Consider the following 21,699-nt stretch of genomic DNA (forward strand, 5'->3'; position numbering starts at 1 on the left):
CTTCTAAGCAGTGGTTAAGGAGTCCGCGGCAGGCAGTGTCACCACTAGCTGGGCCGCAGTCAGCCCACCGGGAGGGATGCGGGAGGGGCGGGGCCCGGGTTGGCGAACCTGCTTAGGACACAGCGAGGTGAGTAGATACCTAGCGTAGCCCTGAGGCCCCCGCTCCTCCCCAGAGGGCAACTCCTAGCCCGCGCGCACTCTGCGCACACTGCCTCCAACCCAGGCCTCGGTCCCGCCCTCTGTCCGGGCCCAGCTTCAGAGCCGGACTCCCCACCTGAGAGGGGCGGGACGAGCGTGCAGCGCATGCGTATGGCGCCGGGCGCGCATGCGCGGGGCGCGGAGCGCGCCTGCGCACTGGCGGCGCGGCGGTATTGCTGCTCGGCGGGCCGGGTGGCCGTGGGGCCGGAGGCGGCCATGGGGCAGGGGGCGGCCGCGGTTCCAGGGGCCGGCTAGTGACGGCGAGCGGCGGCGGGGCGCCGGGACGCGCGGGTGCGGCCTGGCGAGGAGACGGCCCCGCAGGCGCCCGGGGCAGCGAACGGTGAGTGCGCATCCCCTCGGCCCGGCCTTCTGCCCGGGGTCGTGGGGTCGGGGTCGTGGGGTCAGGGTCGTGGGGGTGGGGCGGGAACGACCCTGCCCACTGACTGGCCACACCCTGCCCCGGGCGCCGACGCAGGTGTCCGGGTGGCCGGACCTCGACCCCCGCGACCGCACTGTGAACGAGGTGGCGGGCCCGGCCCTCACGCGGGGCGGTCAGTTAGGGGTCCACGTCGCGCTATTCATCCTCGGAAAGCTCCTCTGTGCTCGGAACCCAGCGCCCAGCCGACGACCCCTGAGGCCGGCGGCTGGCCCGTCTGAGCCGGGTCCGAGCCCCCTGTCTCTCTGCCTCTGCGTCCGCCGCGCTCTGGTTCTCGTGGAGCCTCCTCACCCGCCGGGGACCGGGCCTGAGCCCAGGCGTACGCATTTCCTGCTGGACGGCGCCCTGGGCTCTGGCCGTGACCTTTGCCCCGTTGCGGGAACTCGAGGACGAGGACAGGGACCCGCAGGTGCGGCCGACGGGCTACGGCCCTGGGGCTCGGGTGCCCAGGTGTCCTGGGCCGGGCATTCAGGTGGGCGTGGGGTGGGCCCTAGTCGGCCCCGGGGGTGGACGGGGCACCCCGAGCCAGGCTGGAAGGGAGGCCGGGTTCACCCGCAGGATGACTGGAGGGGTCGGTTCTCTGCGGGGGCTGCGGGCCACCCCCCAGGCGCTGACCGACAGTGCAAGGGGCCCAGTCCTGCGGGCAGGGCTGCCGGCTCGTCGTTTGCGATGTCCCCGACCCGCTGTCTCAGCCCAGAGTTCAGTGCGTGGGGCCGGGCAAATGCGTGTGTAGACTGTTGGCGAAAAGAAGAACCGGGTGAAGGTGGCCCGGAGGCGGGCTGTTGTGCAGAGAGCTAGGTGTGCAAATACCTGCTTCAGCCCAAACGCGTGCGAGATCTCCCAGGGGTCGGGTCTGCCACACTGAAGCCCCCCTCGCGTCTCTGATCCTGTTCTTCCGCCCAGCAGCCTCTGCCCCTCTGTGGGCCCAGTTCTGTCAGGTCCCGGCCAGCACTGGGCATCACCTACTGGCGGGAGAGGGGAGATTTAATAGGTACCTCTTATCGCCTCAGTGTTAAGGAGGGGTAAACTTTGCTTTTTCATTCAGTATTTCAGCAGGTGTATGTTGAGAGCTCGCACTGGGCATCATGTTATGTTTATATTTGTGTGTGACTTTTGCTTATGGGCATCACGGTGTGTCTCCTTTCCTTCTGGGGAAGTTCTTTATCTTGGTCATTATGCTCCAACACTTTTCTGTTAAAACTTCCCAGTGCGGATGTCTTTTGAAAATGAACTGAAATAATTCTAGACTCCCAGAAAGTTGTGAAAAACAATACAGAGGAACGCCTGCACTTATCCCCACATCCGTGGCACAGTGACGTGAACCCTGGCACCTCCGTCACACCCCTTGCTGGGGTTCACCACTTTTCCCACCACTGGGCACAGCTGTGTGGCTGCCACCACAGACTCAGATCTGGTGTCACCTAGGGAGCCCACCCCAGGCTCCCCACACTCCCTGGCCACCAGGGATCTGTTCTCCATGCGCTTGTGTTTTGTCATGTCAAGAAAGGCGTGTAAGGGACTTCCCTGGTGGTCCAGTGCTTTTGACTCTGAGCTTCCACTTCACGGGGCCCTGGTGGAGAACTAAGATCTCACATGCTATGTGGTATGCCCCAAAAAAGAAAGAAAGAATGAATGAAAAGCAAGTTGTATAAATGGGAGCATTTATCATGTGACCTTCCTTGCCCTGCAGTCAGCCTGGAGTCACCCAGCTGGTTTCGGAGTCCATGTCCACTCCCTCTGGTGGCCGGGCCTGCTCACCAGTGGGGACGCTTGGACTGTCTTTGGTGTTTGGCTGCTGCAAATTAAAAGCTGCTGTGAATGTTGAGGTGCAGGTTTTTCTGTGAGCATCAGTGTTTCTCTGGGGTAAATGGCCAGGTGCACTGGCTAGGCTGTCTGTTTAGTTTTTAGTTTTTATAAGACGGCGTCAGCCCTTTCCAGAGTGTCTGGCCGTGTCCTGGTCCTGGGTGGTGTGTGAGCAGGCATTGCTCTGCGACCTCCAGCGCTGAGTTGTCTGGCTGTTCCAGTCAGTGTGCAGTGGCATCTCACTGTGGTTTTAGTTCCTTCTGGCCCATCGGCATGGAGCATCTTTACACCTGCTTCTTTACCATGGGCACATCTCATCTGTCCAGTCAGCTCTTGTCCACTTTCTAATGGGACTGTCTGTTTTTTACTGTTGACTTTTGATAGTTTTTGCTATTTTATAGGTACAGATCTGTTGGATATCTAGTTTGAAAATATTTTCTGTCTATAGCTTGATTTGGTTTTTTTTTTTCGGCTTTCTTTACAGGGTCTTCCACAGAGCAAGTTTCTAAGAAGCACAGTTTACCAATTTTTTTTTTATCTTTTATGAAGTGTGCTTTTTATATCATGTACAAAAAAGATTCTGTCTAACTTTAGGTCCCGAAAACTTTCTCCTGCATTTTATTTACTTGTGTATTTATTCATGGCCATGCCATGTGGCTTGCTGGACCTTAGTTCCCTGACCAGAGATCAAGCCTGTGCCCTCAGCAGTGAAAGCTTGCAGCCCTAACCACTGGACCACCAGGGAATCCCCGCTTCTCTATTTTATTATGAAGGCTTTCTAGTTTATGTGGAGTTAATTTTTGTGTCAGGTGTGAAGATTAGGCCTAGGTTTACTTTTTTTGCCTATAGATGTAAATGATTCCAGCACCCTTTGTTGAAAAGATTGTCTTTCCTTCCTTGAACTGCTTATATACATTTGTCAAAAATTAATCGAGTGTGTTTGTGTGGTTGTGTTTCTGGGCTCTGTCTTCTCCGTTGACTTGTATCTGCCCTCCCCCAAGGCCACAGTCTTGACTATTACAGCTAAAGAGAAGTCTTCAGAGTCACTCATCTCCCTTTATCCTTCTTAAAAAAAAAAAAAAGTATGTTTGCTTTTTACACACACATTTTAGAATAAACTTGGCCATATCTACCAAGAAATCTTGCTGGGATTTGTGTAGAAATCACACTAACCCTGTAGATCGATGTGGGGAGAACTGACATCTCTGCTACATTGAGTCTTCTCAGTTATATCTTTGATTTATCTCATCAGGGTGTTTAAAATACAATTCAGCATACAAGTCCTCTGTGTATTTTGTTATATTTCATCCAAGTGTTTTTTTGGTGACTGAAGATGATACCGTCTCTAATTTCAGACTACCTTCTTTGCCTGTTGCCGTGACATGCAGAACTGTGCTGATTAAGAGTGGTCAGAACAGACATCCTTGCCTGGCTCCCAGTCTTATGTTTTCACCATCAAGTTAACAGTAGTAGTAGCTTTTTGGTAGGTGCTCCTTACCAAGCTGGATAAGTTACCCTTGATTCCTAATTGCTGAGAATTTTTACCACTGTTGGGTGTTGAATTTTTTCCACTTTCTTGCCCATCAGTTGGTGTATGTGAGATGGGTTACACTGACTGAGCCAGGCTTGCGTTCCTGGGATACACCCCACTTGGTGTCGATTGATCCTTTTTAAACATTCTGTGTTGTGTCCATGTTGAGGATGCATCAAATAACGCATTACGCTGAGTCAGTGCGATGTAATTCTTAAACTGCAAGTAGAAGCTGAGACAGCATCACTGGCATACTTAGCTGCAGAAATGACATCTCAGCACTTGTCCCAGGGTCTGTTGAGAGGCTGTTGGAGAGATTTGGGCCCTGGTAAGTGAGCCGCTCAGAAGGTCCTGCACTGCTTGTAGGTGGAGGTCCCTGGTGGGGATGGGGGCAGCATTTGAAACATTGTTAACAGACATAAATTCATCTCAGCCATTTAGATGAGAATTACTTTGAAGAATGGTTTGTTCCTTTGAATGAATATATTGCCCATAATAGCAAACAAAGTATGTAAAAATCCAATGATTATATAATCAGCTATAAGACTTTTGAAAATTTCAGCATCGTAGGATTTAACTACTTCCTTGTCTGTATTTTCTCAGGATTATAGTAATCTAACTGGATTATAGTAATCTAACTAGATAGTTACTTCTGTGTCTTCTTGGGGTGATAGAATTTTCCACACCCTCCTAGGGTTACCATATCACCTGCATCTTCGTCCACACCTTCTCAGGATTGCACTACTCTAACTGGATAGTTATTTCTGTGTCTTCTTGGGATGGTAGAATTTTCCACACACTCCTAGGATTACCGCATCACCTGCAGGCTCAGCTGGCTTTAAGGCAGGCTGGTGGCTCAGACGGTAAAGAATCTGCCTGCAATGAAGAAGACCTGGGTTCGATCGCTGGGTTGGGAAGGTCTCCTGGAGAAGGGAACAGCTACCCACTCCAGTATTCTGGCCTGGAGAATTCCATGGAGGAGACTGGCAGGCTACAGTCCATGGGGTCGCAAAGAGTCAGACACGACTGAGCAACTTTCACTTTTCACTTTCCTGGCAAGCAGGTTTCAGGTTCTTGCAGCTGGTGCAGCGCCAGGATAGTGGTCTTCACGTTCTGTTTGGCCAGGGTTCTGACATCACTGCCTATAATCATTGTCTCTTGATCTTACATGTTACTGGAGCCTGGGGTGTGTGCCCTGAGAGAACCTTATTGTCATTCAGGAGGGGGCTATGTCAAAGGCCTCTTTTCCAGAAGATGAGGCAGGAAGGGTCCTCTCTCCTCCCAGGACCCTGGGCATTTCTGCTGGGTCCCGTCGTCTGTGTCACTGAGGTCATGCCAGGGGCCCAGATACGAGCTCTGCCCTCCTCACTGTGTCACCTTGGGCTTTGGTCTCCTGGACACCTCCACACAGCTCCTCGCAAGGGCAAGTCAGGCAATTTGAGTCAAGTGCTTGGACAGGGCCTGGCAGTGTGGGCGCTGGTTCTGGTGCTCACTGGTCATCCTGGCCTGGAGTGAGTGTTCACACTCCCACACTGTGATCTTGGCCTCCCTGGCCTGCTCTTCCCTATGGCTGATGTCCTAGGCCAGGGTAAGCATCCATACTCCTACACTGTGACAGCTATTCTTTATGTTATTGTTGTTCAGTGGCTAAGTCATATCTGACTCTGTGACCCCATGGAATACTGAATGCCAGGTTCTTCTGTCCTCCACTGTCTCCCGGAGTTTGCTCAGATTCGTGTCCACTGAGTTGGTAATGTTATCCAACCATCTCATCCTCTGCAACCCCATTTTTCAGGTCTTAGAGTGAAGCCACTACCAGGCCTCTTAGTAACAGCTTAAAGCAAGTTTTTTTTTTTTTTTAAAAACAATATTTCCTCTTAAAGTTGTGAATTCACGGTCCATCACAGCAGTTTGTGGGGTCCTTGTGGGGATTAAGTGATATACATGAGTGAGGCAGTCAGAGCAGGGCCAGCACGGGAAGGCAAGCAATGAGGTTAGTGATTGCATTTTTATCTTGGGCAGTTTTTACTGAAACGAGGGAAATGTGTACATAGCTTTTGTATATTAACTGAGCGCAAACCTGCCTTCTTGTATTTCTTGCTAATTTGTCCTATGTCCTTTCAGGCATCGTGACCTTTCTGTGTAGCCAGACTCGTGAACTCACTCTGCCCCCTCCCCACCCCACCCCACGGCTGGTGGTCTTGTCCTCATCTCCCAGCACTTGAGGCCGCCTCGGGCTCTCCATCCCAGCACCCTAGCACTCTTGTGTCCTCCGCTAAGCATTCCAGGATTCCCACAGACTCTTATCCAGACCCATCTATTTGGTGTATCCCGGGTTCAGTCCTGAGAGCCTGTCTGGTTCTGTGGTTGTCAGTGTTACCGTGTGCTGACAGAGCCCAGCCCCACCTGTCCCCGAGCTCTGGGCTTGAACTGTTAGCTGCCAGCACGTCATCTCCCCTTGGCCAGTAGTGATCACGTGAAGTCAGGCCCGAGAGATGCAGAGTTTCTGCAGCATTGCTCCTTGGGCTGTGAGGAAGGCAGACCCCTATGAAAAAGAACTCGGCAGCAGGTGGTGGTCAGGGTTGAGGAGAAAAGGAACTGGGCACCGGTGGGTAGGAGCAGGAGGTACAGGTGTTCTCTTGAGCAGGTGGCATCTGAGCACAGATCCAAGGGACAGTCGTGTCACGGGTGAGGTGTCTCAACAAGTCGTGTGGCCATGCTTTCTTCTCTGTTGGGTAAATGTCTCAGAGTGGAAGGGCTGTAGCAGATGGCGGAACCATGCTTAATTAACATTTTAAGAAACCGCCAAACTGTTTTCCAAACTGGTTACCCCGTTTTCATGCCACCAGTGCTGTCTGAGGGTTCCATTTCCTCCTCAGGCTCTGCGACACTTGGCACGGTCAGTTTTCTTACATTTTAGCTGTTCTCCGTAGGTGTGGGATGATGTTTCCTGGTTTTAATTTGCATTTCTCCAGTGACTAAGGATGCTGAGCATCTTTTCATGTGCTTTTCAAGATGCAACCAGTGTATCTTGGGGAAGTTGCCCAAAGTTGGTATCTTTTACCTGTTTTTTAATTGAGTTGTTTTCTTACTAAGCTGTAAGAATTCTTTATATATTTTGGAAGCAAGTTCTGTGTCATATGTAAGTTTAGCAAATATTTTTTTGTCAGTCTCATGTTTTCATTAAGATTTTTGTCAGCTCATATTTTCATTTTCTTAATAGTGCATTACGAAGGGTACAAGTGTCTTACAAGGGTACATTTTAGTGAAATTCAGTTTGTCAGGTTTTAAACTTTGTACTTTTTGTATCCTATTTAAGAAATCTTTGCCAAATCCATGGCCATGAAGATTTTCGCTAGTGGTTTTTTTTTTTTTTTTTAAGTTTTATAGCTTTTATTCTTACATTTAAGTGTATGATCCATCATGAGCTGACCTTTGCCAACTTGTGAGAAGAACTGAACTTCACAGAGTTGGGTGTGGCTGTGGTATTTACCTGGAACGGTCTGGAGGAAAGATTGTCCTCTCCCTGTTGACTCTCCTCGGCACCTCTGTTGAGAACCCCCTGACTGTCGTCTGGGTCCTTTGTCTACGTGTATGTCTCTGTGTCAGTACCACACAGTCTGGTTGCAGCAGCTTTATAGCAGGTCATCAGATCAGATAGCATTAGTCCTTCAACAGGGCTTTTTTTTTTTTTTTTTTTTTGAACTATTCTCAGTCCTTTTAAGTTTCCAGTTTCCAGCTGAATATTAGAATCAGCTTGTTACTTCTGATAGAAAAGGCTGGGCTTGGGAAGAATTGAGATCTCACCAATACCATGTTCTCTGGTCTGTGAACATGGCATGTCTCTCCACTGACTTGTTTCCTTTCAGTTGTGTCCACGGTGCTTTGAAAGTGAGGTAGAGCAGGAAACCTAGCGATTCAGTATTTGTGTGTGTGTTGTGAAGTGACCACCACAGTAAGTCTGGCACCACATTTAGTCACCAGGCTTTTTTCTCATGGGAACTTTGAAGACCTCCCCTCTCAGCACCTTTCAAATAAGCACAACAGTCTCACTGACCGGAGTCACCATGGTACGTGCTACACTCTGTGACTGACTGACTTTACAGCTGGAAGTAAGGCTCACTCTCCTTTTGCTCACTACATCCCTACGTCTTATGTCTTAGTGCTACTGTAAATGGTATGTTTAAGCTTCAGCTTCTTTTATTTTTCTTCTTTTTTCGGCCGCATCACAGAGCTTCTGGGATCTTAGTTCCCTGACCAGGGATCAAACCTGGGCCCTGGCAGTGAACACACAGAGCCAGGGAACGCCCTGGCTCAGGAGCTTTTAATGACTGCTGGAGCCTTTGGTCTGGGTCTGGTGTAGGAGTTAGTATTTCGTAAGCTCCTGATGTGAGTGTAAAGTGCATGTGGCGGCAGGGGACTCAGGGGCCCTCACCTGCAGCCTCATTGTAGAGGCCCCGGGCTTCTCTTGGCCCCTGTGCTGTCGCTTCTGATGCTGGCGCCTGCCTTGTGGTCCTGCCCCATTCCCCTCCCTTGTCCTCAGGGTGTCGCGAGCCAAGAGGCAGGCTGAGCTGCTGGGCCTTTCTGAGCGCGGAGGATGGGCAGGCCCCATGGCCCCAGCTGCAAGGCCAGGCCTCTCCCGTTAGTCAGTGGTTTCCTAAGAAAATGACCTTTTGGCCCAAATTCTCAGAGTGTAGCTCTTTCCACCCTCGTCCAAACTGGCTTGTTCATGTGGCTTTTGCCCAAGGTCTGCTCTGCTCTTTCTACTGGTTGGCGCTCTGGTTTCTGCCGTGTTTCTGTCACTTCTCTTAGGCTCGTTTGATTCTTGCTTCGGCTCTCTGACTAGGCCTTGGCTGCTGACCACTGTTCTCAAGGACCTGGGGGCAGCTCGTTGGGTGTATGGACCCGGCCTGCATTCCCTCTGTGCTGTAGCATCACGTTGGTCTGGATGGGCACGTGGACCGTGCTCGCGCTCCCTCTTGGCTGCAGCGTCACATGGGTATGGGTGCGGTTGTGAGCCCTCAGTGGCTTAGGAGGAAGTTGAGATGTTCCCAGGTGGTTGAGGACTGTTGTTTTGTGTCTGCTTCCATCTTTTCCTGCTTTACTGCATGTGGTTGGGAGATGAAGCTCTTGGAAATTGAAGTTTTCTTTGAGGACCAAATAAGTCAGTTTGGGCAAGTGTTTCTTTGGCCCTGGAGGAGAGTGTGGCTTTGTTTGCAGGACGAGGGTGCAGTATGCCCATGGTTGGTCTTCAGTCGTGTTCACCCAGACTTTTCTGGGTGAGAGGTACCGCATGACCGTTAATTCTCTCATCTAAGTCCCAGCATGTGCCTGCGTGCTAGGCTGCTGGTTGTTAGTGGCCCCATGGCCCCATGGGGATTCATGGAAAACCACAGGTAGATTCCAGAGTTGTTAAGTGCCTTTGGGATGAAAACAGACTTCCCAGACTGGATAGGCTGGACTTCAGCCATTTTCCCTGATGAGGGGTGTAGGTGTGTGTGTACGTTGCTTTACTTTATTTTATTGAAACAATAATAATATTTATTTTATTAAATCAAGGCATCCTGGGTTTTCGGGCCAAAGTCCTCCACGTCCATCAATTGCAGAAATGGAACAAGAAAAAGTCAACGGGAACAAGGAGCCGTGTGCAGAGGCATCTTCGTACCGCTGTTCTGCATGCCATGGGGACGAGGACTGGGGCCCGGGCCACCCACTCCGGGGCCGCTCCAAGTCCCGCAGCCTGTCGGCCGCACCTGTCCTGGCCAGCGCCCGTGAGTTCAGGTACTGGCCTTCTGGGCCTGTGGGGGCGCTCAGGAGGCAGGAGGGGGTTGTGCTGGCTGGCATGGCCTCCCAGAGGGCACTCCCAGCTGACCCCCCACCCCATGCCCATCCTCACTGTGGAGGCTGAGGTGTGGGGGTGCCGTCCAGTGTGGCCCCAGGCCCTGGGCATGTAATGGGGGTGGGGAGGCTATGCCAGCCTCGGTCATGCGAACGTCACTCAAGTCCAGGGCGAAGCTGTCCTGGCCAGCACTGCCATGGGTGCGGGGCCTGAGATGCTTCCGTGTGAGCAGCTGCACCACCCTCCTGTGTCAGAGTCTCAGTGGGGGGGCGGGAGACCTTGGCTGCCGGCTCTGCGGGGTGGGGTGTTCCCACCCTTTCCCTTCAGAGAACGTTGAACTTGGTGCAGTGGCAGCGGGTCAGAGGTGGCTGCTCTCAAAGGTTGACTGTGATGCAGACTTAGAGAAACCTGCTGTGAACAGCATTTCCCCAGAGGCCAGGCCATGGCCGGTGGCCGCTCCTGCATGTTCTTGAGCTGGGGAGTTGGGGGAGCCCTTGACCAGACCAACTCTCCTTGGCTCGGCTGCCCTTCATGAGACAATAGGAAATCTGCCTCGTCCGTGTGGGGATTTGGCGTTTGTTGAGCCTTGAGATGGGCAGAGACGAAAGCAAGTTTGCCATCTGTGTTTGGCTATCTTTGTGCCAGTATTTTTGGTGTAGAAAGGGACCATGAGGGGACCTTCCTGTGGTCCAGTGTGGAGGTGGCATATATCGCTGGTCAGGGAACTAAAATCCCACAAGTCATGTGGTATGGCCAAAAATTAAAAAAAATAACCAAAGGGACCACAAAACCTCTGGAGCTGGCACTCTGCATGAGGGTGGACACACCTCCGCCCTGTCTCCGTGGGGCATCCACATGGCTCCCAAGGACCGGCGCTGGACCTTGAGGGGAGGACAGGGAAGGCCACCGAGCGGCGTCGTCCCTAGGATGTGTGCGGGCCATGGTGCCCTGTGATTCAGTTGTGGCTGGAAATGCTGAGCTGCTGAAATGCTGTCTTCTTCATCGACAGTACAACTCAGCATGGGCGTTTTGTTAGAACCTCGATGGCTGGGGGATGGTATCTGAGGTCTTAATTCCCAAGGACATGCCCAACAACTGGTCCTCAAGTAGACTTGCCTGGACAAGAATTCAGAGCCGCAGGCCCGCGCCCCATGGTACATCCCCTTTTTCTAGGGTGGGGCCCGGGTGCCTGCCCCGGTTTGGGTCCTTTGTTGTAAGGAGTTTCTGGGAGTCCCCTCTGAGGGCAGTGCCACAGCATGTTGCCCTCAGAGCAGTTCTGGGGATCAGGTGAGTGTTCTGGGACCGTTGCTCGGGTGCTGGCAGATGGTGGTGCCCAGGCTGTTGGAGTGAAGATGGCAGAGAGTCTGAGAATCAGTGCCTCGTCCGCATGTGTGTCTCTCAGCGACTGAGGGCCCGCCCTGCATCCTCTCCCACAGGAGGACCCGCTCCCTGCACGGGCCATGCCCAGTGACCACGTTTGGACCAAAGGCCTGCGTGCTTCAGAATCCCCAGACCATCATGTGAGTCAGCGGGGGGCTCCACAGGGATGGGGAGCTATGGGAGGTTCTGATGCTCCAGGGAGCAGGGCAGGGGCCTGGCAGCCACATGGCACTGTCCCCGACTCCGCAGGATGAGAAGGTGGTGGGGTCTGCTCCTTAGGCCATAGGAGCTTCGACAGGAAAAACTCAAGGAGAAAAAATAACATATTGCATGCTGATGCATTTGGTGACTCACATGTGTTTCTCTTCATTACTATTGAAATGCAGAGATGTCAGTTGGTGTTTTTTGAAAATCTGAGGTGTTTTTTAAAAATCTGAGTTGACTTGTTTGAGTCCCGCCTTGTGGGCATGGCTTTTTTTTAAAGATAAGCCCTGCATTTTAGCAACACCCGCCACCTGAGAAACTAGTTAAAAACTAAGCAGTTTGGGTTGCTTCGCAGACACTTAGACCTAGGCTGTCTTCCCCACTCGTCCAGCGCCGCCTCCTAGCACTGGACGGTGCCAGAGAGGGGCCGTCGTCTGTTGGCTCTGTGTGTTCTGTCTTGGGGAGAAGACACGCAAATGGCTCCGGCCACCAGAGCTTGGAGAGGAAGCAGCAGGATTCCAACCAGCTCTGCGGTCGGGCCTGGCAGTGGGCTGCCCACTGCACTGACCGTCTGTGCCCCCTCCTCGAGGGAGCTGTGGAGGGTTGACGTCTATGGGGGGTAGGCCAAGGCCCACACCCAGCACAGCAGCCACACTGGCAGCTGGCCCCCCAAACCCTTCGCCTGGCTGCACCCTGCTGTGTGCCCGCCCTTTGTGGCCTTCGCTGGCTGCCCAGACCCCTCCCTGCGCCCCAGCCCTGCACTGCCACGCCCTCCTCGTCACTCAAAGCCCGGCCTCAGCGCATGCTGGTGGCCCTTGGCCGTCCAACCATAACTGGCCGTTGCTGCCCTGCCCAGCCCACAGCAGCCCAGGTATGTGTGCTTTGCCCTCACAGCCCTTGGGTGGGGTCTCAGGGCGGCATCTGAGCTGCTCCCCAAGGTCAGGTGGGGTTGTGGGGTGCTCCAGGCAGAGGAGCAGGTGCCCCAGAAGTGTCAAGGGCCGAGCAAGCAACTTTCTCTGCCCCCTGGCCCTGGCTCAGCTCAGTCAGATGGGCTGAGCACCTTGGTAGGGTGTGATCCCTTCCTGTGTGGTCCCTGCCCCTCCTACAGCCTGGCCAGGGGCAGGGGTTGTGTGCTAACCTGACTTCTCCCCTGACAGTGTAGAGGAGCTGATTACGAGAGTCTTACCTTCTACTTGGTTGTCTCACGTCTCACCAATGAGTGCGTGTTTTCTGTTATGTTGAAATGTTGGAATTACTAGCATCTGACACCTTCAGCTTTTGAAACTGTGGCTCATGTGGGTGTCTGGCCAAGCTGTCCGGCGCCCAGAGCCTCCTTGAGAGGGGTCAGTATCCCTCTTCGCAGTGACCCAACAGGAAGTTGAGTGACCAGTTGGCGCCCAAGACCGAGCCGATGGCCCTACAGTGGCTCTGGCTGGGCGTGACTGACTCACAGGTCTGGAGGGGCTGTGAGCCTCACCTGCCTGGTCAGTGGGGAGGGGGCTTCAACGTCTACCTCACCAGCCAGGCAGACTTCCATCTGCCCTCCTTCTAGGCCCAGGGCCAGGTGGAGTGACGAGAGGCCTGCCAGTGCCCGCCCTCTGCGTGTAGGCCCCTCCCGTGGGCCAAGCCGGTTCTGCAGCCCAGGGCTGTTGTCTGCAGCTGGACAGGGCCCGTCCTGACTGCCCAGAGCGGCAGAGCTCAGCAGCCAGCTGGTGAGGAGCAGTTGTCTGAGGTCTGGCCCCTTTGCTGTTAGAGGCGATTGGACAAGAGGATGGTGTGAGCGCAGTAAGATCAAATACAGTTTGTTTGGTTTGAGTTTTCATTTTAGGAAGCTCTGCACTTGTTTTTTGCAGCCTTTAGCAAATCACTTTACTTTATGTTTTACTTTCAGTTTTAAGGAGACAGACAGCGGGGTTATGGTGCCAGTGCACACTTGGGGAGTCTTGGGGGGGGGCTGGGGTGCATCGCACTCCCGCCGTTAGTGAAGCACGACCGAGATGCTGGGCACCCAGCACCATCCTCCGCCAAGCTGCGCGTGTGACCCAGGCTGGCGGAGGTGCCGGCAGAGGGCCATGAGTGACCCCCTCCTTTGCAGAAACGCCTGGAGAGGGTGAGTGATGGTCAGTCAGTGACAGCCTGCAGCCAGGGACCCACCACCTGTTTAGTGGTTCGCATCATGGTGTGGACAGTTGCTGGTGGGGCCGTCAGGTTCTCAGGGAGGCACCGGCCATCTGGAGCAAGTGTCTTGGTTGGGGAACTTGCATCAGAAGGGCTGTTCGCATGGCCTGCAGTCCTCAGGGCTGTTTCCCAACAGGCGGAGGTGCTGCCTGGGGCCGCACCCTAATGTGAGGGCTTGGCCTCAGACACCCTTGCCCCTGGGGGAGGGCCTGCTACCCACAGACTGTACCAGGCCCTGCCCTCAGTGACTGAGGCTGGGTGCCACGGGACTCTAGGAGCTGTCGTTGGCAGGCAGGCCCAGCTGACTTCTTTTGGTTTTTGGTTTTTAATTTTTTGAGTTTTGGGTTCACAGCAAAAGTGAGAAGAAGGTGCAGAGCTCCCTGTTGCACTCCTCCGTCATCATCCCCGAAGCCAGTGCATGTGTGACAAACAATGAACTTACACTGACGCTTCGTCGTCACCAGAGTCCTCTTCGTATCAGGGTCCTGGACACGCATGGTGACATGTCCTTGCCATTGAAATCACACAACACAGTCTCACTGCTCCAGATCCCGCCACTGGCTTTAAAAGAGGCTTTTACTGTGGAGGCGAAGGTCCACTGGGTTGTGTGGGCCTGGGTCAGCGGGAAGCCCAAGTCTATATTGGCTGGTCTGGGTGTACCTGGGACATCCTCTAAGCAGGTCCCTGTGTGGGCCTCGTCCCGAAGGAGCCTCAGGCAGGGGCACAGCCGGGCATGGGGAGGGTCGCCATACTGTGCAGGTGCCAGCGGGTCAGCCTGGGGCCCGTGTGAGTGCTCTTCTCCCCTCAAAGGCACATCCAAGACCCTGCCAGCCAGCGGTTGACGTGGAACAAGTCCCCGAAGAGTGTCCTCGTCATCAAGAAGATCCGGGATGCCAGCCTGCTGCAGCCCTTCAAGGAGCTCTGTGCGTACCTGATGGAGGTGAGTGGACATGGGCTCCAGGCTCTCCTCCCATCCGCTCAAGTCAGGAGGCCTCGTAAGCCAGGTGCAGGAGCTCAGAAGTGTGTACTGTGAGCCCAACAAAGGCACTTTGCCTCTGAGAGACAGAGGAATTGTGCCCCTCTCCCCTGACCCCATCAGAAAAGCCTGAGACGCAGAAGGAGGCTTCTAGAAGACCAGCGCCCTGACCTGTCTTCCTGGTGGGGCTGACACCACCATGTCCTTCCAGGAGAACAACATGGTCGTGTATGTGGAGAAGAAGGTTCTGGAAGACCCCGCCCTCTTGAGCGATGACCACTTCGGGCCAGTGAAGAGGAAGTTCTGCACCTTCAGAGAAGGCAGGTTGTCCCTGGGTGGCAGGGTGCTGCCCCCAACCCGGCGGGCTCTCTAGTACCCCTGCCTTGGCCCGTGCCCAGCAGTTGGGGTGCTTGACGTCTCCTGTGTCTTCCAGATTACGATGACATCTCCAATCAGATCGACCTCATCATCTGCCTGGGGGGCGACGGGACCCTGCTATATGCCTCCTCCCTCTTCCAGGTGAGGTCCCAGTTGCCTGAGGCCGTAGGGCTGCAGGCGATAGGACATGGAACTGGGACTGCTGTGGGTGCTGTAAGCTGTGCCAGGCCCACTGATGGCGCATGAGGGCCCAGGGACTGGGCTGGGAGGAGGGCGACCCCTGGGAGAGCTGGCGTGTGGGCTGAGTGAGGGGGCCAAGAGTCCGGGGCAGGTGAGAGCAGCAGCCCCAGGCCGCCGGGGAGGCGTGGTGGGGGAGGGACTGTGGAGGCTGCAGATGGCAGGGATCTGCCGGGGAGGGAGCTTGCCAGGGCGTGTTAGGAGGTTGGGTGGGCCCACCTGGAAGTGGGAAGGAGCAAGGGGGGCAGGAGGGTGGAGTCCAGCAGGGCCTGGGGTAGCAGCGGCTGGCAGAGGCCAAGGTTGAGGGTCCCGGGATGTCCCACCTCCTCAGAGCTCTCATTCTCTCTTGGGAGCCTTCTCGGCGGAAGTGGCTGCAGAGCCACCTGGTGGGACCCGAGTCCCACCCTAGGCTTCCTGCCCCTGCTGCCTCTTCCCTGGCATCTCTGTGGGGGCTCACTGCCCTCCCAAGCCTGCTGGACATGGCCTGTGTGTGTCAGAGCCCCCGTGTCCTGCCCTGCCACGCCTTCCTGTCCTCTGGCCAGTGGTCGGTCCCCCTGCCCCCGTTTCTTGTCAGCTCTCCAGCTGTTGTTCTTCCGGCTCCCAGGCTTCTGGCTGACCCTGCGCCCTGTGTGTCAGCACCGCCCCCTCCCCCCACCCCCCCAACCCTCACAGGGACCGTCCAGGCGCAGGTCCATCTGGGCTGGTGCTCGCCCGCCTTCCGCGTGGACTGGCCAGCGAGTGACCTGTCTCGTTGGCTCGCAGGGTAGCGTGCCTCCAGTCATGGCATTCCATCTGGGCTCCCTGGGCTTCCTGACCCCCTTCAACTTCGAGAACTTTCAGTCGCAAGTTACGCAGGTGATACAGGGTGAGTTGGGGTGTTCCTGAGCCCAAGAGCAGTTCCCATGGGGGATAGTCATCCTGCGTGGTTTGGGAGGTTTTATTTCTTCTAGGTCCTTGTTAAACCTTTCTTGCATCTTCTCAATCCTTGTCTCCAGGCTATTTTTCTGTGATTCCATTTTAGTTTGGGAGGTTTTTAATGATGCTGAGAACAGCGCTGAGTGCTTGGGGCTCAGAGGACTCTGATTCTGAGGGTCAGACACCTTGTCCTCACAGAGAGGAGCTGAAGCCACCACAGTTCAGCTGCCGTCTGTGTCGGGTGGCAATGGATTGATTTCCACAGGAGCCCAGGGTGTCGCCTTCCATTTGTGTGAAGATGGGAGGGGGTCCCTGGTCGAGGGAGTGGGGAGCTCTTCTGTGGCATGACTGTCCCCACCTGCTGACTTCCCTGGGTGTGACCCCTGCTGGCCTCCAGGGAACGCAGCTGTTGTTCTCCGGAGCCGGCTGAAGGTCAGGGTCGTGAAGGAGCCCCGAGGGAAGAAGGTGGCCGTCCCCAATGGCATCAGCGAGAACGGGGTGCTGGCTGCAGGCCTGGACGTGGAGGTTGGGAAGCAGGCTGTGCAGTACCAGGTCTGTGGGCCTGCCCCTCCCCAACCAGGTTCCGGGCCTTGCCCTCGGGCAGGGGGTGCAGGGCAGGGGCTTTGGGCTGGACCTCCTAGGGAGCCTGGGAGCGGCCCACGCGCTGCCCTGCCTGCTCAGTGCGCGGTGGCCTCACCCCCAGGTCCTGAACGAGGTGGTGATCGACAGAGGCCCCTCCTCTTACCTGTCCAACGTGGACGTCTACCTGGATGGGCACCTCATCACCACAGTACAGGGCGATGGTAGGTGGGCATCAGGCCTGCCCGAGGGTGGGCGTGGGGGCAGTGCCCTAGCCTGACCTGCAGCCTGTCCCGCAGGCGTGATCGTCTCCACCCCGACGGGCAGCACAGCGTATGCGGCCGCCGCAGGGGCGTCCATGATCCACCCCAACGTGCCCGCCATCATGGTCACGCCCATCTGCCCCCACTCGCTGTCCTTTCGGCCCATTGTGGTGCCCGCGGGGGTTGAGCTGAAGGTCAGAGCCCCCACCCTTGTTTGTTGGAGCCCTTGTGGGGCTGCCTGCCTGCCCTGCTGGGGGTGGGAGGGACTCTGTCCACGCTGGCCTTTCGTCATGTGTCCTGTGCCCCAGAGGATCTAGTCGGCGGGGCGGGGCTCTCAGCCTGAGTGGGTGGGGACAGTCGGGGTGGGGAGGTCCTCAAGTGATTAACCACTGCTGCCTGGCACGTCCCTGGGGCCACATTCTGGTGTCTGACTGGCCTCACTGCCCTTCCACATCCACCTCTTCTTTCCCTGGCCCGAGCTCCCTGCTGCAGGCCACCACGGGCCAGCACGTCCTTGGTGTGAACCTTGGCGGGCAGGGCTACATCTGCTGGACACAGCTCCAGGCCTCTGTGCCCTGTGGGCCTCTACCCTGTGGTTGGTGTCCGCATAGTGCAGTGACTTCATGGCCTGGAGCTGACCGTGGCGTGTGGTGGGCACTGTGTTGCCTATGAGGTTGTTCCTGGCCGGTGCGGTGCCCCAGGTTGGGGTCCGTGGCACTTAGCTGTGCTCAGAATGCATCTGATCCTCAGAATCAGAGTCCTCTGAGCCCCCCACACGTGCGCTGCTTGACCCTTCAGATCATGCTGTCACCAGAGGCAAGGAACACTGCATGGGTGTCTTTCGATGGCCGAAAGAGACAGGAGATCCGCCACGGAGACAGGTGTGTGGACTGTTGGGTGCAGTGGCCAGGGCAGGTGGGCCCAGGGTGGCTGTAAGCTGTGGACCTCTGCCTGGGTGATGGCGCCCTACCAGCTGCACCTGCTCCTCGTCTTCCCACCGCCTTGCCCTGGGAGTCCCCTTCACTGACTTGGGTGGAGTGAGGGGGTCCACGGCTCTGTCCTGGGAGGCACAACAGCACCACTGAGCTTCTAGCCCGGCTGTCCTCAGGGCCAGACTGGAAAATGGCCAGGTGCCCATGACACCAGAGGACATGGGGCCAGGCTGCACAGCAGAGGGTACAAGCAGAGCTGAGGTGGTCCAGCAGCCAGGCTGTCGAGGGTCCTGCATGGTGGGCCGCAAGGGGCTCAGCTCCGTGAGGGGGCTCAGTTCCGGGAGGGGCTACGTTCACCTCCTTTCTGCTGCAGCATTAGCATCACGACCTCTTGCTACCCGCTTCCCTCCATCTGCGTCCGTGACCCCGTGAGCGACTGGTTCGAGAGCCTGGCACAGTGTCTGCACTGGAATGTGCGGAAGAAGCAGGCCCACTTCCCGGAGGACGAGGAGGACCCGGACGAGGAGGGCGGGGAGGAGCGGGCGGGGAGCTAGGCCGGTGCCCTGTCTGTGCTCTGTGAACGTCACGGGCCCCGCGCCACTTGTCTCTGGCCAGAGGAAGGGCCTGCAGTCTGCCTTGTGTCGACCAGATCAGTTGTTTTTAACGTTTTAAATCTGACTTTTCCGCATTTCTAAACAAGCCAGTCAGCAGGCCACACAAGCTCTGAAGTCAGCCCAGGCACACCCACCAGGCAAGCAGTCAGAGCCCACTCCAGTTGGGGATGGCCGAGCCAGGTGGTTATGGCTGAGCTGGGTGGTGGGCTCCTTGTGATTCCTTGTCAGGAAACTTCCACGAATCAGTCTATTGAAATTGAGAGGGGATCAGAATGAATGGGTCTATCCTACAGTCTTGAAAATAAACGTCTCACGGCCAAAAATCTCCCTTCAGCTTCACAATGTCCCTGAAAGCCACTGGGGGGAGTTTGTGCCGAAGCTGCTCCCCAGCCAGGCCTCCTGCCTCAGTCCCCAGGCCTGGTCTCCTCCCTGCTTCCGGTGATGCCATGGCAGGCAGGGGTTGGACCACACACATTCCTCGGGAAGCAGGGGTGTGCCTCCCCACCCTGGAAGGTGTTTTCAATCCTGTGTCTACTTTTTAGAGATTCTTTTAAACTTTTCTGAGAGTGCTTATGTACAGATTTTCTTGTACACACTGTGAGATTTCTGCGGGAGGGCTTGTGCTGTGAAGTGGGACCATTCTGTGCTGCCCAGGTGGCCATCTAGAGAGCTGGGTGGCTCTGCTCAGAAGGTCTGGCACTTGGTGGACCGGGAAGGCATGCTTCTGCTCTGGCTTCTCCCCAGGGGCCTGGCTTCGAGGGTACATCTGTCATTCCAGCCCCTATGCCTCTATTGCTGGCTGACCGGCTGCCTGGGGCTGGGCCCACATGGAGTCTTGTGAGGGTTGTGGTCAGTGGGCCTCTGGTTACTGGTGCCTAACGGGTGTCCTGGTTTTGAGTAACTGAATTCTTTCTGAGCTGCGTTTTCACCTGTGAAATTGGCCAGAAACGATGGAGGGCCTGTACTTTCTCGAACTCACTTCTGGAGGGCCAGAGGCCAGGAGGTTGAGCTCCGCCCGTCTGGAACGTGATGGTCTGATAGGAGGGCATCTGGGGCTCCAGGGCCGGCCCTGCAGCCTGAGCACCGTGGGCACTGTTCACGTGTCTGTTGAGAGCTGTCCACCCGAGTGGCTGGCTGGGCAGCTCGGCCAGTGCTGGGGTGGAAATGGGCTCCTACCCTCTGCCCGCGAGCTGCAGCACAGAGCGTGGCCCACCAGGCCTCCCACAGGCTGAGGGGGCAACACCCCCAGCTTTAGCTCCAGAAGAGTGGTCAGAATGCAGGTCACGCATTCAGACAACAGAGCAGGTGCAGACCAAGTCCTGCAGAATGATGGGGAATGACCTAGGAAACTTTGGGTTTTTGAAGTAAATTCTTAATGTTTCATATTGTTAATATCTTGAAATTTGTTAAATGTTGAAAGCCTTATTACTATTTTCAGATTCTTTCAATAAACAGACTTGTTTAAAAATTGGGGTTTAGCAACAACTTTATTTGTTTCTTTGTAACCAACACCAAATCACGGAGAGGGTGGGCGGGCCTGGGGAGTCCCGATGCACTGAGGCTACCCCTGGCACACCTGTAGGGTGTGTGGGGGGGTTCACACTCCAGCAGCACCCCACCCGTCACATCCTGGGGACAGGCTTCTGGGCCTATCCTGCAGGAGCCCAAGCTCTGGGCCAAGGGTGCCCCACGGAGGCCAGCGGGTGCATGGTCCCCTCTCTGGTTCTGGGCCTCCCCCTCTCGGGCCTGGGCTTAGGCCAGGCCAGGCTTTGCCAAGAGCCTGAGCAGGTACTTTGGACACAGACACAGCCTTGTGGGCTGGGGCCTGGGAGCTGTGACAAGCACCCTGTGGGCACTGCTGCGAGGCCAGCACAGGACAGGCGCAGTGGATGACCCAGCAGTGGAGCGGCCCAGGGCCTGCTCGTTGGGGTCAGAGGCATGTGTGTGTGGTTGCCTCCCCAGCTCCCTTTGCATCCAGGCACACGTGGGAGCATGACCCCATCCTGCATGGGAGTCTCAGTGGCTGTGAGGCCTCTGCTATCTGCTCTGCAGTGGGGCTCGGTGGCCAGCATGTCTGCCTGGAGGCCAGTGTGTCCTTGGGCAGTGGGGTGGGCATGCTGTCGGAGCCCAAGTTTCTATGGACTTAGCTGAGCATGCGTGGACCCCAGGCTGGGCCCTGCTGCTCCAGGAGCAGAGGATCTACTTGAGGGCAGGAGTCAGCCCACTGGCCAGGGTTTCTGGACCGCAGGTGCAGGCTCTGTTGGCACAGGCACCACCTGCAGGGTCACCGTGCTTATCAAAGGCTGTTGATCTCTGAATTTGACCTTCCAGGCTTTGTGGAGCACATGGAAGGGGGCAGGGAGCTGGAGGCACAGAGGCCGCAGGATGGGAGGGTATTTCTGTGGGCTCAAGCCTTTGGTCCCTCAGAGATCCCAGCTGTCAGGGTGGTGGCCTTTCCTGGCCTGTTTGACCTCCTCCCAGGCCTCAGTGCTGGGCACCCACCCAGCCGATCTCCCTTCTCTCTCAGATCAGGCTCCATGTCCAGCAGTTCCTACCCTAGGGCAGCCTGGGCCAGGCCTGTCCTGCTGAGGTTCCCACACCCGGGAGCCACTGGCTAGAAGGACACTGGAAGTCTGCCAGGGTGCCAACCGGAAGGGGGAGCTGCTGTGGAGATGGAGGCCCTGTGGGAGGGGGCTGTCGGAGGAGCCCAGAGAAGTTGGGAAGGGGGTGTTGGGGACAGGGGTGGGGGTACTTGAGTCACCACATCAGGGAGTAGGCCACTGCTGGCATATTTGACCCCAGAAGGGCCAGGCTGGAGCTTGGGCTGCGTCCAAACCAGGAAACACCAGGATATTTGGTGGAAGAGGTGAGGTCAGGGTGGGCAAGGCCAAGGAGGAAGGAGCCCACAGAGGACACTCAGGGCTGGTCTGGGCACCTTATGGGGAGGGCCTCTCGCCCCCAGAAGCTCCAGACAGGCAGTCTTGGGGACAGATGCACAGCCTGACCTCAGCTCGACTTACTGGGAGCTCGGTGAGGACCCTGGGTTCCCAGGACACTCCTGGACACTGGTCTGAAGCCGCAAGGGGGCTACCTGCAGCCCTGGGGTCCAGAGGGTGACTTTCAGATATCCCCTCCAACCCCCATGGAGTTCAGAGGCTGAGTCCCAGGGTCAGGCCAAGGTGGGGACTGTGGAGGGTCAGCCAGGGCAGGGGTCATGCCACTGGGCGTGTAGAAAG

At 56.2% G+C, this 21,699-nt stretch overlaps 1 protein-coding gene across 5 annotated transcripts; it reads left to right on the plus strand.

Moving 5' to 3' along the window:
* Positions 1-435: 435 nt before the first annotated feature.
* NADK (NAD kinase) lies at positions 436-19,883 on the plus strand. Of its 5 annotated transcripts, none has more exons than XR_008200735.1 (12): positions 436-538; positions 9,528-9,749; positions 11,244-11,327; positions 14,380-14,509; positions 14,757-14,865; positions 14,979-15,064; positions 15,928-16,025; positions 16,473-16,627; positions 16,779-16,878; positions 16,942-17,111; positions 17,716-17,798; positions 18,223-18,278. XR_008200735.1 is itself a non-coding variant. In XM_052653841.1 (12 exons), the coding sequence occupies exons 2-12, from the start codon at positions 9,577-9,579 to the stop codon at positions 18,401-18,403; spliced, it is 1,422 nt and encodes a 473-aa protein (XP_052509801.1). In that variant the 5' UTR covers positions 436-538; positions 9,528-9,576; the 3' UTR covers positions 18,404-19,883. The 5 variants fall into 5 exon arrangements, 4 of the variants coding, with proteins under 4 accessions (XP_052509801.1, XP_052509802.1, XP_052509803.1 ...); XM_052653841.1 differs by having other exon boundaries at positions 15,923-16,025; positions 17,668-17,798; positions 18,223-19,883; XM_052653842.1 differs by having other exon boundaries at positions 15,923-16,025; positions 18,223-19,883.
* Positions 19,884-21,699: the final 1,816 nt, after the last annotated feature.

The sequence above is a fragment of the Budorcas taxicolor genome, chromosome 16 (genome assembly GCF_023091745.1).
Source record: "Budorcas taxicolor isolate Tak-1 chromosome 16, Takin1.1, whole genome shotgun sequence".
NCBI classification, from domain to species: domain Eukaryota; kingdom Metazoa; phylum Chordata; class Mammalia; order Artiodactyla; family Bovidae; genus Budorcas; species Budorcas taxicolor.

Bases quoted from the DNA above. Each gene is read 5' to 3' on its own strand.
- NADK (XM_052653841.1), top strand. From the start codon at position 9,577: ATGGAACAAGAAAAAGTCAACGGGAACAAGGAGCCGTGTGCAGAGGCA. The intron at 9,750-11,243 runs GTACTGGCCTTC...CCTCTCCCACAG, and splicing joins GCCAGCGCCCGTGAGTTCAG to GAGGACCCGCTCCCTGCACG. The intron at 17,112-17,667 runs GTCAGAGCCCCC...TCTGATCCTCAG, and splicing joins CCGCGGGGGTTGAGCTGAAG to AATCAGAGTCCTCTGAGCCC.